The 15,860-nt window shown below is 40.6% G+C and overlaps 1 protein-coding gene across 1 annotated transcript in view; it reads right to left on the reverse strand.

Moving 5' to 3' along the window:
- Window positions 1–2,701: 2,701 nt before the first annotated feature.
- Window positions 2,702–15,860, reverse strand: part of KIF26B (kinesin family member 26B) — a 405,428-nt gene continuing 392,269 nt past the window's right edge. Inside the window, exons 13-15 of the mRNA XM_056567177.1 lie at window positions 6,069–6,271; window positions 5,114–5,264; window positions 2,702–3,845 (exon numbers count right to left, since the gene is read on the reverse strand). Coding sequence (XP_056423152.1) covers window positions 3,697–3,845; window positions 5,114–5,264; window positions 6,069–6,271 — 503 coding nt within the window. The 3' untranslated portion in view covers window positions 2,702–3,696. The remainder of the gene's footprint in view (window positions 3,846–5,113; window positions 5,265–6,068; window positions 6,272–15,860) is intronic.

Here is a 15,860-nt window from a genome sequence, read left to right on the forward strand (position 1 = left end):
GCGCATGACGTCAGATAGCCAGGGGGAGAGAAGGGCCAGCAGCAGGGCTCTAGACCCCAGGAAAGGCAGGGGGAGAGAAGCGGGCAGCGACGGCCTCTCTCCCCCTGCCTTTCCTGGGGGTGTATTGGCGTATAACACGCACATAGACTTTAGGCTAAAAATTTTAGCCTAAAAAGTGCGTGTTATACGCCGATAAATACGGTAATTTACAAAACTTTCTGGCACCAGTTGATTTAAACAAAAAAGTTTTCCACCGGAGTACCTATTTAAGCACAAGGCCGCAACATAACAAAATGTAATAAAAGGGAAAGGGTTTGAAACCTTTCCAAATGTATTGTACATGTGTTGATGTATGTTAACCCCTTAAGATCACAGCGTTTTAGGTTTTAGTCCATAAGAAGGCTTATTGATTGCGCGACCAATTGTACTTTGTAATGACAACATTCAATTTACCATAAAATCTACAGCAAAACAAAAAAATATATATATTGTTGGGGCCAAGTTAAAAAAAAAATTAGGCAACTTTTGGGGGTTTCATTTCTACGTGGTGCACGTTAAGATAAAAATTACACATTCTGTAGGTCAGATTTTCAATCCATGTTTATTCATTATATATTTTGATATATAAAGTGAACAAAATTCAGCAACTCTAGCTATAGAGTAGATTGTTTTTATAAGTTTTATTTTTTAGTTTAGACATTTCCGTACGCAGCCACATAAAATATGTTTATGTTTATTTTTGTTAAATTTTTTATAGTAAAAATGGAAAGGAGGGGCAATTACATTTTTTATTAGTGGTGGGGCTTATTTATGTTTTTAAACACTTTTTTTTACTTTTTCATACACCTCTTTTAAGTCCCCCTCTGCCCTGTCTGCAGTTGGCTAAAGTCAACCCTTTGGTTGCTTCCTAACCAAAAATGGAACAGAGCAGCAGTGTATAAACCACTTTGTCTTCCCCAGGATTTATAATAGGCTGTTCAAGAAAATGTCTTAATATCTGCACACTAACAAACAGTAGGGGCAAGATCATCCTCTGTTTCAATGTGTATTTTTAGCTTCTGTGTTCTTTTGAAATGGCTAACTATAAGTTAAAAAAGAGCTTCTGGCATTAAGGTATTTGGTGCTGAGCTGCAATACCAGACAGTCCATTGACAAAAGTGGCCCTCTTCTGGAAAAAAAAAAAGCAAATCATTTCTCAAATCTCATAAAACACTTTCAGGGTGGTCTTATACAGGAATACAAGAATCCACCCTTTAAAGGAAAACTGTTAGCTTGCTCCCCCCACACTAACCAGGGGCACTGGCTGCGGGGGACGCTGATCAGTTTGATGTCAATCATGCCCGTCTCCACCCAGCAGAAAACTTCAGCCGGGCGGATCTGGGCACAGTAGGCATCAAACTGATCAGCGTCCCCCGCATTATCAGCCAGTACCGCTGGCTGATAATATAGTAATATATAATAATTAATACAGGCCCGGGCTGTTGGGGGCCTCTCCCCTTTGGTTCCCTGACAGCTGTTGTTTCTGGTCTGAGTGTCTATGTTATCCTTTGCTTCCCAACCCCTCCCTTCTTTTTCCTCTCCCCTCTATTCTCTCTTTTTAATTTCCCTTACTCTTTGTTTGTTTTTTCACTATTGTGCTTTGTGTTGGGCACCAGGTCATAGTTTGTTTTCAGTGTCTTTTTTGTTTATCTCCCTCGGCATAGGGATGGTATGGTTGTTTGTTTACATTTCAAATTTGACAAAAAAAAAAAAAAAAAAGAATTTAATACAGGAATCTGCATAAAAAAAGACAAAAGGCTAAGTTTCCACTTGTTTTTTTTTCTGTCAGTCTTTGGATATCTGCCACTGCAGTTTTTGAGCCAAAGCCAGAAGTGTATTCAAAAGGAATAGGACATAAAAAGGAAGGACTTATACTTCTCCTCCCTTATGGATCCACTTCTGACTTTGGCTCAAAAACGGCAGTGGCAGTTTACCAAGAACTGCCAGAAAAAAAAAAAACAAGTGGAAACTTAGCCAAAAACAACACTTATCCTGCTGTGCCTGGTTTGATGACATCACGTAAATTGATGGCACTGCGGCCAATCACTGGCCTCAAAGGTTACATATGGTCCATGCAAGCAGAGGCGGCTGGGGCCAGTGATTGGCTGCAATGTCACAGCAGGCTTGGTGGGGGATGTTGGTGCAGTGATGGCTTTGGAGCAGTGGCAGCTTTAGGGGAGGGTAAAGTTTTTTTGTTTTGTTTTCTTTTTAAGGCCGGTTCCAGTTTTTTTTTTATCCCAGAAAACCACTTTAAAGCTACTTTATAGAACAAATAATAATCATAATAATCTCAAACTTTCCCATCATCACATGCTTACCTTGTTACAGTTTATTTATCAGTGCTCTGATATTGGTAAACCTTGTGTGCATCTTTAATTCACCTGTTTCATGCTTCTCAAAGCACATACCTCCTGAAATAGTTACAGGCATTGGGATTCTGGGAGACCATGATTTCCTCTGAAACCCTTTGGAGTTCTAAAGAAATCCTACTTTAAAAAAGCCACTGGGACAGTGGGGTCTCTGCGTCTGCTCCCTCTCCCACTATACACTTCTAGGGAGAGACACGTCATACAATACCATTGGGGCCTGGTTCAGCAGCCGGGACCTCGGTAAGTAGTCACACCCCCCCCCCCCCCCCCTCGGTTGCCACTGAGTCACACCTCTCTCCCTAGTGACGGATCTTAAATAAAATAAAAAGCCTATAAGAGCAACATCAGACTAATGGATAAGAAGTCCCAAATTCCCTACCAGCATCATCTTTAGATATGCCATCAGGTGGTAGGTAGGAATTTTCTCCATATCTGCAATCCTCTCAACACTGATTTTCTGGACAAGTCATGACAAATAAGACTAGAAAACATTTCTTTTAATACTGTATGGAGCTGTGCCCATTGTACATTTAATACTGTATACCTAAACATGCATACACAAGCTGTTTATCTTCGGTAATTGTCACAAAAAACCCTTTAACCAGGAACTGACCATGTGAATCCTTAAAGTGTCCACACATTGATAACAGACAGATCACGCATAGTCATAAGCTGTACTGATCATAAAACATTGCAACAAACACAGGTACTTAAAACAGCAAGTCAGAGATAAGATAATACACAATGGGAAAACAAGCTGCAAATACATAAAAAAAAGTGTTGTTTTTTTCTGATTTTTTTTTTTCTTTTCCGTGACTAGCACCATCTGTACACAAGAAAGTATGAACATAAAGGTTTGGATATTAAAGGTTTAAAGGCACTTATTAAGTCTTACTACAGACTCTCCTCTGTCGTACAGTACTTCTGAACCATTTAGTCCCTCTTTCTTTGTCCCCCGATGCTCATAAAGGAGGAAAATGTTCAATTCTGCTATCAGTCTCTATATACAAAAATTAACCATTACAGTTTCTCAAAGTGCTCTCTTCAGTTTGCTGCTGACCTTTGTCTTTTTATATTTTTAAATTCCAAAACATAATTTGCAAATATGTTTATTCTGACAGTGTCTTCCCTGCCCTTCTTTTCACATTCTCTGTCGCATTCCGACATTACATTGCCCACTGGTTGTCTTCATTCCAATGTCTTTGGATGTTGTCAGGAGGGTAATATTAACTGCTGAGGGGGAGTAAGTCTTTTCCATGGTCGCTAGCTTAATCTCAATCCTCCAGGTTTACCTACGCCTTGACGTGATATCAAAGCAGGTTATCATCATAAGGTGAGCCTTGCAGAAGTTGACTCGATTTTCTAAACGTTCTGTCACACATTCCAGTGCTTCCAAATATTCCAGGGAGTCGACCTCATAGGTTTGTTCCAAGTCAACTGAAACAAAGTAATAAGGAATTAAAATGTAACAATCTACACAACAGCAACAAATACACAATGCTGCATCCAATATACCAAACCTGGGGAATAGACATGTACGCAGTGGTTCCTTTATTACACCTTTCTGAATCTGACAGCAGAATACCTTGAATTATTCATGGTATGGATTCAACATAAAGCTGGCAATCTCACATTCCACCCCATTCTAAAAGAATTAGGACCATTGCCATATTCTAAACATAATGTCATGTTTGTAGAAACAACCAAAGTGTACCATATAATTGGTGACATGACTGGAAAAGCCATGAAAAGATCTAAAGGGATGCCTATGGTAAGGCCCTTTTCATAATGTGTTTCTGCAGTATGTTAGAGGTAGAGTAGTCTGCTGTGCTATTTTGTCCCATTAAATTTGTGCATACAAGTGGAAAGCGCCCTGAATAGAGTCACCAGTCTGGCCACTGAAATAAATGGGGCCCGCTGCAGGATGTAGATATGTTGACATCTCTTTATTGACTGGATGCTGACAGATACCTCTACTGTACTGCAGAAAGGCAATATGAACAAACAATAGACAGACTGAAACAGTAAATCAATGGTCACTTAGTATTAATGGGGTACTCCGCCCCTAGACATCTTATCCCCTATCCAAAGGATAGGGGATAAGATGTCAGATCGCAAGGGTCCCGCTGCTGGGGGCCCGGGATCTCGGCTGCAGCACCCACCTCAACGGCTTCCAGCAACGCTGGAGGCTTCGGATCCCGACAACGCGAGCGGAAGAGCGTGACGTCACGACTCCGCCCCTGTGTGACATCACGCGCCGCCCCTCAATGCAAGTCTATGGGAGGGGGCGTGACGGCCATCACGCCCCCTCCCATATACTTGCATTTAGGGGATGGAAGAAACATAGTCATTGGATTTGTGTGGCTTATGCCAAATTGTGATCTTAACATATATCAAGATATTCCAGTGCTTAACTAATCATGTAGATTTTCCTTTTCTTGGCTGATACAACTGGATGTGTGAATAGCATTTTCTGTACTTTGTAGACTTCTGCCTGAAAATCCCAGAAGATCAACATCTGGCACCCATAATAATTTCACAGACATTTACACAGTTCACGTCTTTAATTGCTGTTTTTATATCCTTGTGATTTGAGGTATTGGGTTATTTGCAACGGTAGCACACAGGTGTATGGAGGTTCCTAATGAAGTGCTTTGGTTATTATTTCCACAGAAAAAGAAATCTTCTAATCAAAAATGACTTACATTCACTGAGCCATTTATTTGGATCCAGCATCAAGTACTGCTTGGTGATCTCTAATTCCTTCATAAGCCATTCATATTTAGCTTTGACCTCTGCAATTCTCTGCTGGCGATGTTCAAGGATCTTTAGCTTTGAACTAAACCGTGATACCGTCTGATATAAAAAAAACAAAAACATTTTTATACAAATTAATGTAGTCAAGAATGTTCATTCTGAATAATATACATATATATATATATATATATATATATATATATATATATATATATTCACCAACATGCTGTATAATGTACCAGAGTATTGTGAACATTGCCAATATTACCTGATACGGACAGGTCACCTTCAGATGACTTTTCATTTTGCTTGGTTACTGACATCTCCTATAGTTTAACTTAGCTACTTTCTAGCCTCCCTCTTATTTTACACATAAAGGGGAGCTGGTATTAATTCTTCTTTATGAGCAAACAAGGACTAAATATCTAAAAAGGACCTTTGGTCGACTCATAAAAAAATTTAAAAGTTTTACTATCATTAAATAGCTTAGGGTGTACTGATCACACACCTTTTTACAGGTTCTTGATTTGCTTTTCCCGTTCCCGTGATATGTGGGTTTATAGTTTGTCTGACATCAAGAAACTGTAAAAAGGTTATTTAATGAGAGTAAAATCTATTTTTTCGGGGTTGGCTACAGGTCCTCTAAAAGGGGATCAGCAATCAACTGAAATTTACAATGCTGTGGCAACTTCAGTTGAAATGTATCATCAAATATAAGGCTATCCATGTAACATATTATTGAACCATTTCTGCCTAAAATGCCCTTTTAACAGAGGAACAAATTGACTTGACCACCAAAACTACATAAACATAGTATTTTCAGTAACCATCATGGACTTGTGTTGAAGAAAATAGTTATTTAACATACGGACCAACTATATTACTGGTTGATGATGTACATACCTTGCAATCTTCACTTCGGCGACGTTGCAGCCTCTCTACGTCATCTATTTCATACACTTTTATTTCAAATGGCTCTCCTAGGCTTCGCTGTCCATTACGTAATGGACCATCCACCCAGCGTACTCCAGGGCTGATGGCTGGCTTTCTGACAGGAGAAGTTGCATCAAGTGATAAGGCTGGAATAAGCCGGCGTCTTTGTGATCCTAGTTTATGGAAAGATCAGTCAATGCAAGTTCAGGAAAATGGATTAATACCAATATGACCTGACTGGGTTGGAGGAATTGTTGTCATGTCAGCCAAGTCCAAGACTTCACACATATATCATCCATTACATTAAAAGAGAGGAATGGGGCGGGGGATGTGTGACTGCCTTGCCTAAAAGGCAGGTGCTGGTGCTTATTAAATCCCCCCCCGCCGTGTATTTTTGCTTGCTGTGCATGGGGTTACACAGCTGCAGACTGGTCAGAGTGCCCTTGCTCCCCTTGTCTTCCAACAAAATAACCTATAATGAACCATAATGCAATAGAATAGGATGACCTTATGTTATATATTTCTTTAGGAAATGATGGGTACCTGAGTGATCAGAGGGAACACGGCAACTTCTGGACTGGATTTTGATGGTGAGGCTAAGTTCACAACTGCATCAGAAGCTCTGTTCTGGTTGTCTGTTCACTACAGAAAATGAAGCCTGACGATCCGTTGGAAAATGAACACCATTGACTTTGCATGATTTGAGCACACAAAAAATGTCTGCTTGCAATACTGCTAATTTTTCACTTCGCTCATGTCCCGTTATTTAAAAAGCTTCTGCGAACAGAGCTCAGATGCTGATGTGAACGTAGCCTCACTTTGATTCTCAGACAACCTATGAGGAACCGTGACAAAAACTACTGACCCTAATTTCATCTCTCTATTGACATCAATTATCCATTGTCTCCATACACAGCAGTCTGACAAACTTGGCACCAGCAATAAACATCCCATGTTGAAGTCTGTATCAAGTCATGCTAACTCATCATCAAACACAATTATGCAAGACACCATTATACTGCCTCGCTATTATACTGCCTGGCTACTTTGGGATCACTTCAGGGAATATTTAGGGTACACTAAGGCTGGCTGTTTTGAGGATACTGTGACTGCTACAAAATGTATGGAGCTGTGCCTGGTAAACACAATGGCCCTGATTTACTAAGATTGGAGTGTAGTTTTCTTTGTGGGGTTTGATTCCCGACAGGTATTTTCCACAGTATTCACTAATGTTTCCCTATGTTTGGCACTTTTCCCTATGTTTAGCTTTTTTTAAACATGCTGTGAGCTGTGGGGTCTTCCAGAGCTCAAATCCACCACATTTTCTGTGGAAACCTTAGTAAATATTTTGAGATTTTTGGGAATGTTGGGAACATGCTCCCTTTTCCCAGTGACCATGCCCCTTTGATTTTTGGCACAAATTTTGGTGCAGACAAAATTTGTGGCGCAATGCAACACATTATGGCGCACAACTCAACAAGACAGGTTGGGTTTACAATAGTATATCAGGGCCAATGTGTTGTGGCACATTCAATCAATGAATGATTGTTGGGAGTGCTGAGATTGGTACCCAATCCAGTGCTGTAATTGTATTTAAATATTTGAAAATATTGATGAATGACTATTTAACAAAAAGCATGATGGAATTTACAATGTTAGAAAAAAATATCTTTGAATTCTTTTGTATGATTCGGGGGGAAAAAGGAACCTTAATTTCTAAATTCTTTCAAAAAATATTCTGCATGAGAAAGCAAGACATGTCTAGATAAAGACAACTTTCTTGTGGTATCGTTAAATGAGAAGGTGCCTTTTTTTTATAACACCATGACTGACATGATCAGCATTACTCAGCTGAAAGATCGAAGCATTCTACTCTTTGTAAATTCCATGTAAATTCAACTCATCACTCCCTGGTGTTTGTGGTCTATATGACAAACAATTGATAAGCTTAACTGGAAAGACACAGGAAACAATGTAATGGTGTTTGTTATAATGCCACACAACAAGAAGGAGCTTGTCTTCCAATGGAGAGCAGTGACAGGAGCTGCTGCTGACTACTACAAGTAGGGGGCCCAAAATAAATGTCTGGCCGTGCCTGAGGCCTATGAATGATGATCTTATTCAGAATATTCTGATGACAATTGATGTTATACTAAGCAGAGCTGCTGACAACAGCAAGTTAGTCGGCAAAAAAAGATCTGGGATCCAGGATTACACATGGTATTTTAGCTCCAGAATCCAGGCATTAGCTGTGAGTGCATAGAAAAATATATTCACATTTATGAAAATTGGTCGCTCATTGACGCCTAAATGGGCACAGTGATAAATTGCAATGGCAGCAGTTTTGTGTTAAGATTGTTTCCTTCTTGCCAACAGTGGCAGGACAATTCAATCACCAGATGGCATTTCTTTCTAGGATAGTCTATCTCTTTTGGGTGCACAGCACCTAGCTTGCACTGCACGATTCACTATCCTCAGTGATACCTCAGCATCTCTGAATAAGACGGAGAAAAGTTTAAAGACTGTTTTTCCTTTTGATCCACAGGAGTTCTATATAGCGGAGCACAGTACATTGATATTGTGACATATTTTTTTCCTACAGGAACTTTGTATTAGATAAACTGCTAGGTGCATAGCACCAATACAAATATACACTATATATAGTGTATCTTTCATTTTCAGTGCTGGTATATGCAGTGTGTTTATAAGAACATTTTATAGGATTATTTCTCTGGAGGAGATCCATTCCATAGGAACAGACCAACCTTTCTACACAGAAGCAGTTTTATCCAAAGACTGACTTGACTAGTGCATTTATATCTGCATTAAGATATAGTTGCGTAATTTATTTATTACTAGTTAAGTACCCGGCGTTGCCCGCATTTTGCTTCCTAATCCTTGTTGGGGAGGAAAAGCAACAAAGGAGAAAGCTTTTGAGCTCATATCCTGTCCTCATATATCGTCCTCATATCCCGTCCTCATATCCTGTTCTCATGTCTCGTCCTTATATCCCAACCTCATATCCCCTCATATATTGTCCTCATATCCCGACCTCATATCCTGTCCTCACATGCCGTCCTCATATCCTGTTCTCATGTCTCGTCCTTATATCCCATCCTTATATCCCAACCTCATATCCCATCCTATATCTTGTCCTCATATATTGTCCTCATATCCCGACCTCATATCTCGTCCTCATATCCTGTGCTCATGTCTCGTCCTTATATCCCATCCTATATCTTGTCCTCATATCCTATCATCATATCCTGTCCTCATATCCCTTCCTTATTTCTCATCCTCATATCCTGACCTTTTATCCCCACTCATAGCCAGACCTTTTATCCCATCCTCATATATAATCCTCATATCCCATCCTCAGGTGGAGCTGAGTTGTGATGAAGAAAAAAGAAGGGGGCATGGCTTTGTGGAAGTGGGTGTGATTTGCAAGCCAGACTAATGCACAAAAAGGGTAGAAAATAAAAGGGGTGTGGCTTAATGGGTGGATGTTTTTTAACGAGATAGGATGTGGCATGCGTGGAGGGTGTGGCTTGCAAGCTGGACTGATGCATTCACCAGGAGATGCAGAGCAGAGCTTGTGGAGTAAAGCACCGGAAGTCCCGGAAATATCTCCAGCTGTTTGGAAGTTATGCAGTAACATATATTTCCCATAGACTTGTATGGGACTTTAAACTAAAACCCTCGCAAATGGAGGTGGGTAAGGGTTAATTTACCTATCTTATGTTTGTAGTTGACATATTAGTAACATGAGTACCAAGTTTCATGTTAATATCTTTAGCCATTTGGAATTTTATATTTATATATTGGAATATGTGTGGTGACATTTATATATTACAACTAGTATCTTTATCGTTGTTTCTTTATTCAAAAGGGTCCTGTGGGTGGACCACCACGTTTCGACTGACAACTCTGTCTTAGTCATACTGGTGAAGATTTATCAAAACCTGTCCAGAGGAATAGTTGCTGAGTTGTCCATAGCAACCAATCAGCTCATTTCTTTCATTTTTAACAAGGCCTCTGTAAAATGGAAAAAGCGATCTGATTGGTTGCTATTGGCAACTGGGCAATTTTTCCTCTGGAGAGGTTTTCATAAATCTCCCCCAGTACTGAGTTCACCGTTCAGTATGACTAAGACTGAGTTGTCAGTTGAAACGCGTCACTCTGTTATCTGCACTATGTGAGTCAGTGCTTGTCTACAAATAAAGTTACCATCTGACTGTGAGCTGCTGGGCTGGACATCCTTTTATTGGTTTTATTCAAAGTTCTACGTGTGGTCTACACTGGTCCGTGGCACAGCAACAAGGGATTAGCTGGATGTCACAGACTTACTTGCTTTAGGTGTCCATATATCTCATGGGATCTTGAGCACCAGTAGCATTAAACTAATATCTCTGTAAGTAAAACTATGATTTGTAGACTTCAGCTAGATCACTTACTTATGGTTTATTCATACAGTATAAGCACACCCCTTATATCTTTGTAAACATTTTATTTATAAATATGTTACTATTTCTTTAAATGGAAGGTAGAGGAGCGCAAGGTCTTTAACATCCACTGGCTCTGCAATGTCGTTATGTAGTAGTGAAAGAGGACTCCAATCGCAACCTGTAGAGATCTAGTGAACTCCATGCCCAGGTGTAAGGCAGTACTGGAAAATAATGGTGGCCACACAAAATATTGACACTTTGGTTGCAATTTGGACATTTTCACTTAGGGGTGTAATCACTTTTGCTGCCAAGGTTTAGACATTAATGGCTGTGAGGGACACAACATTAAACACTGTTATATAGGCTGTGTATTACACTGTGTCATTTCCTCAGTGTAATAAAATATTTGCAAAAATGTGAGGGGGTGTATGATATTGTAGATATGATGGTATACTGTATATTTATTTAATGTATAAGGGTTTAAATGCTGGACTGATGTATTTTTTTCAACCTTATGACCTACATAACTAAATGGACATTAATTTCATATTCATTGGGTAAATATATCCTTAAAAGAGTACTGCAGCTATAAAACACTTATCTCCTATCCGCAGGATATGGGATAAGTGTCTGATGGCAGGGGGTCCGACCACTGGGACCCCCACGATCTCCAGTACAGGGACCTGGCATTGCCACAGCTCTGCACGGCTAATGCTTGATTCGTCGACCTCACTATAAGGTCCATAGACATGCCCCCTCCATTCTATTCTATGGGAGAGGCAAAGAAGCACGAATGCTGGATCTCCGCCTCTCCCATGGAGATACATGGAGGGGGAGTGACAGCCCCAGTATCATGCTGCAGCCGACACGCCTCCTGTATGGGAAGAGCCGCCGCAGAGATTGTGGGGAGTCCCAGAGGTCAGACCCCCTGTGATCAGACACTTATCCCATATACGCAAAAAAATGCTTTTTGGCTGCAGTACTCCTTTAAAGGAAAACAGTCACCCATTCGCCCGCACAATAACGTGATAAACAGGGTTATAGTGCAGGTGAACAGGAGACCGATGCGGGGTCTCGGACTGCTACACCTACTGGCAGTCTGGAACCCCAATCCTCCTAAGGTCCCCCTCTTTCAGCGCTGACTTGTGCTCTGGAGGCAGGCTCGCCGGCTGGATTAAAATATTCATAAGTGTAGACCACGTGAGCCCTCAGTAGCATGAGCGATCACATGACCAGCGCTTAGGAATATTTAAATCCAGCCAGTGGGCACGCCTCGAGAGCGCAAGTCAGCGCTGAAAGAGGGGGACCTTCGGAGGATTGGGGTTCCAGACAGTGGGTAGGTATAGCAGTCCGAGACCCCGCATCGATCTCCTGTTCATTTGCACTATAACCTGGTGTATCGGGTATAGTGCGGGTGAACGGGTGACTGTTTTCTTTTAATGATACACTGAAGCTCGAGGCTTGCAGCCAAAAATTGGGCTGTAAAATAATGAGAACAGAGTCTACGTTGAGTGACGTGACTAGATGCCTACAGAAGTGACTTACCCACTTTTTCTAAATGTATGATTTTACCTGGACTAAAGACTAATAAGCTTTATTTACATATGATCGGACAAAGTCTAGATAGGGCACAGACATTTATAATTCACCTACCAGTGTCTGTATTCATTCAGTAACAAGTTGTCTCTACACATGTCATCACCTCCATTAATCTCAGGTAGACTATTAACTCTTCTGTGTGAGGCACTTAGGAGAACAGAAGGGTGCAGGAAGTGTGAGAGAATTCCCGCACAAGCTCAGACAGAAACAATTTGATCTATCAATAGCTGTGTTATTCTGCTGCTAGGAGACACACAGCCTGCTTATATGAGTTTGTGCTTTTACAGGATAATGAAAATGTCTTGTTTCTTACTGCAACTTGCTGAGATGTTCTTCCCAAACCAAAGATTTATGATTCTCATCAGCAGTAAAATAAAATCCCCTCCACATCCGGCTGTGGTAGGTCAAGCATGCACACCGCACACCTCTGCACTCACACTGACCTCAACAATTTATTAAAATAGCGCTTCCAATAATTGTCCTGCATCAGCGCTCTACTTACTGCTCCAATTCAATTATAGAAGCGGCTCATACCATGGATTTAAGTATTCACGCAACCAGTACACTAAAATATTGACCTTGAGTGTAGAACCTGCATAAACAGTTATGGTTTTTGTAGGGTTTCAGCACACTTATATATTCCAGAGTGATGTCATCCTTACTATTTATTCATAGTCCTTAAGAACATATTTCTCCCCGATCCCTTACACAGAAGCCTTGCTGTGTACAAACACATAGGCACTAACAACTAAAACGTCAATAATAACTAGGCAAATGTGTGTATGATGTTTGGTAGTGTCTTGCATCTTACTATTCATCTTCTCATCCTGCTCTTCTAGCCTACAGTTTGAAAAGATATTTTAGACAATATCAAAAGAATATTTGCTGTAACACTGGTTTCACCATGTCCAAACAAATCTTTCCCTTATAAAAACTAACTCTACTATAACAAATGTACCAGAATTGTGGTTTCGTTTGCACTGAAAATGGTTAACATGCCTTGTACAAGATTTATTACTTGTTTTTTAGACACTTGTTGTGTGTTTAGACACGTGTATGCCAACTAATAGGTGTATAATGTTAGACAACAGAGTCTAAAGATGTGCCAAATTTATCCAACAGTATGAGCCTGTCAGACCCTGTCTAATCTAAGTTTACACTGTCAAAATTTTAGTATATTGGGGCCAATAAATATATCAGCTATGAGACTTGTTCGCATTAACAAAATTACTGATACCTCTCCATTGGAAAGCTTTGGGCCAGGTTCACACTTGTGAAGCTCCAGCCAGAAAACTTCCATCCGGAGCTTCCAAGTGCGACCAGCGCTGACTGAATCAGGACTGTGCAGATAGGAATGCCATAGACAGAAATATGGATTCTTCCAGAACAATGAACTGGTTCAATATTCTGACGGAATTTTTTATGATCAGAATTTTCTGTTGGAAATTCCAACCAGAAAATTCCGCAGTGTGAATGGGTTCATGGAAAACCCATTCACCTGCATGTAAAGCTTCATGCAGTGGAATTTCGGTCAGAAATTCGGTAGTGTGAACCTGGCCTAGAAGTACCTAGTCTCTCTGAATTGCCAAGAGTCATCTCAATAAACTAAAGACTCATCATGTATTTAAAGAGAAAGTAATAATGAAAAAACTATTCTAACAATTCTTTTTCTCCTGGAAAAAATATTAGTAAATTGACATCTCTAGGCGCAATAACAGAGAAAAGATCCTTTAGAATTATTTCAAAATGGTTATAATAAGTACTAAAACAGAAATGTCAGGCGAATCGCTAGTTAGTTTTTTTTTGTATAGGAGAGCGTAGCAGACAGCACTTTCCTATATAGTCAATGATCACAAAAAAAAATAATTTTCACCATTTTGGCCAATAGACCATTTGTCACCATATTTTTAAATGGTACCAAATGCTGGAGGTATATATGAGTGACTACAGTCGTCTTATATCACTAATACTATATGAATCTAATGTAGTCAATATTCACTAATTCTATATAAAAAAAAATAATTAAATGGACTAGTATGTGCACATATGACTTCACTACTATGATGATCCTGTACACCACAGTGTTCAACTCGCTTCAGTTTATTTCACATTAATTTTATATTGTTCCTTTTATAAATACAAATGTTTCTTACATTTTTGTCTTATCTTCTTTCCTGACAAAATGTAATCAACAAGATGTTTTAAAGCAGGGGTCTCAAACTCCTGGCCCACTGAACGAAATTTTGCGGCCCGCACGCCCGGCAGGTGATTTCTTCAGGTATTTAGCTCTGCTTCGGGCAAGCAGCGTTAAATGCCGGAAGACTTCACACACGTGTGCCTACTGTACCTATATCTCCCTGCTGCAGCCTATAACGAGCCTTCCTGTAGGGGTGAACGCAATCGCATCCGCAGCGCAGGACACAGGGACGCTGACGTCCTGTGCGGTGCATGTGATGGCGTCACCTGACACACTATATATGTGAAGGGAGCATGATGGGGGCATTATATATGTGAGGGGAGCATGATGGGGGCATTATATATGTGAGGGGAGCATGATGGGGGCATTATATATATGTGAGGGGAGCATGATGGGGGCATTATATATATGTGAGGGGAGCATGATGGGGCATTATATATGTGAGGGGCGAATGATGAGGGCATTATATATGTGAGGGGCGCATGATGAGGGCATTATATATGTGAGGGGCGAATGATGAGGGCATTATATATGTGAGGGGAGCATGATGGGGGCATTATATATGTGAGGGGAGCATGATGGGGGCATTATATATATGTGAGGGGAGCATGATGGGGCATTATATATGTGAGGGGCGAATGATGAGGGCATTATATATGTGAGGGGCGCATGATGGGGGCATTATATATGTGAGGGGCGCATGATGGGGGCATTATATATATGTGAGGGGAGCATGATGGGGCATTATATATGTGAGGGGCGAATGATGAGGGCATTATATATGTGAGGGGCGCATGATGGGGGCATTATATATGTGAGGGGAGCATGATGGGGGCATTATATATGTGAGGGGAGCATGATGGGGGCATTATATATATGTGAGGGGAGCATGATGGGGCATTATATATGTGAGGGGCGAATGATGGGGGCATTATATATGTGAGGGGCGCATGATGGGGGCATTATATATGTGAGGGGCGCATGATGGGGGCATTATATATATGTGAGGGGAGCATGATGGGGCATTATATATGTGAGGGGCGAATGATGAGGGCATTATATATGTGAGGGGCGAATGATGAGGGCATTATATATGTGAGGGGCGCATGATGGGGGCATTATATATGTGAGGGGAGCATGATGGGGGCATTATATATGTGAGGGGAGCATGATGGGGGCATTATATATATGTGAGGGGAGCATGATGGGGCATTATATATGTGAGGGGCGAATGATGAGGGCATTATATATGTGAGGGGCGCATGATGGGGGCATTATATATGTGAGGGGCGCATGATGGGGGCATTATATATGTGAGGGGCGCATGATGGGGGCATTATATATGTGAGGGGCGCATGATGGGGGCATTATACAATACAGACCAAAAGTTTGGACACACCTTCTCATTCAAAGAGTTTCTTTATTTTCATGACTATGAAAATTGTAGATTCACACTGAAGGCATCAAAACTATGAATTAACACATGTGAAATTATAGACATAACAAAAAAGTATGAAACAA

The sequence above is a fragment of the Hyla sarda genome, chromosome 3 (genome assembly GCF_029499605.1).
Source record: "Hyla sarda isolate aHylSar1 chromosome 3, aHylSar1.hap1, whole genome shotgun sequence".
Lineage (NCBI taxonomy): Eukaryota > Metazoa > Chordata > Amphibia > Anura > Hylidae > Hyla > Hyla sarda.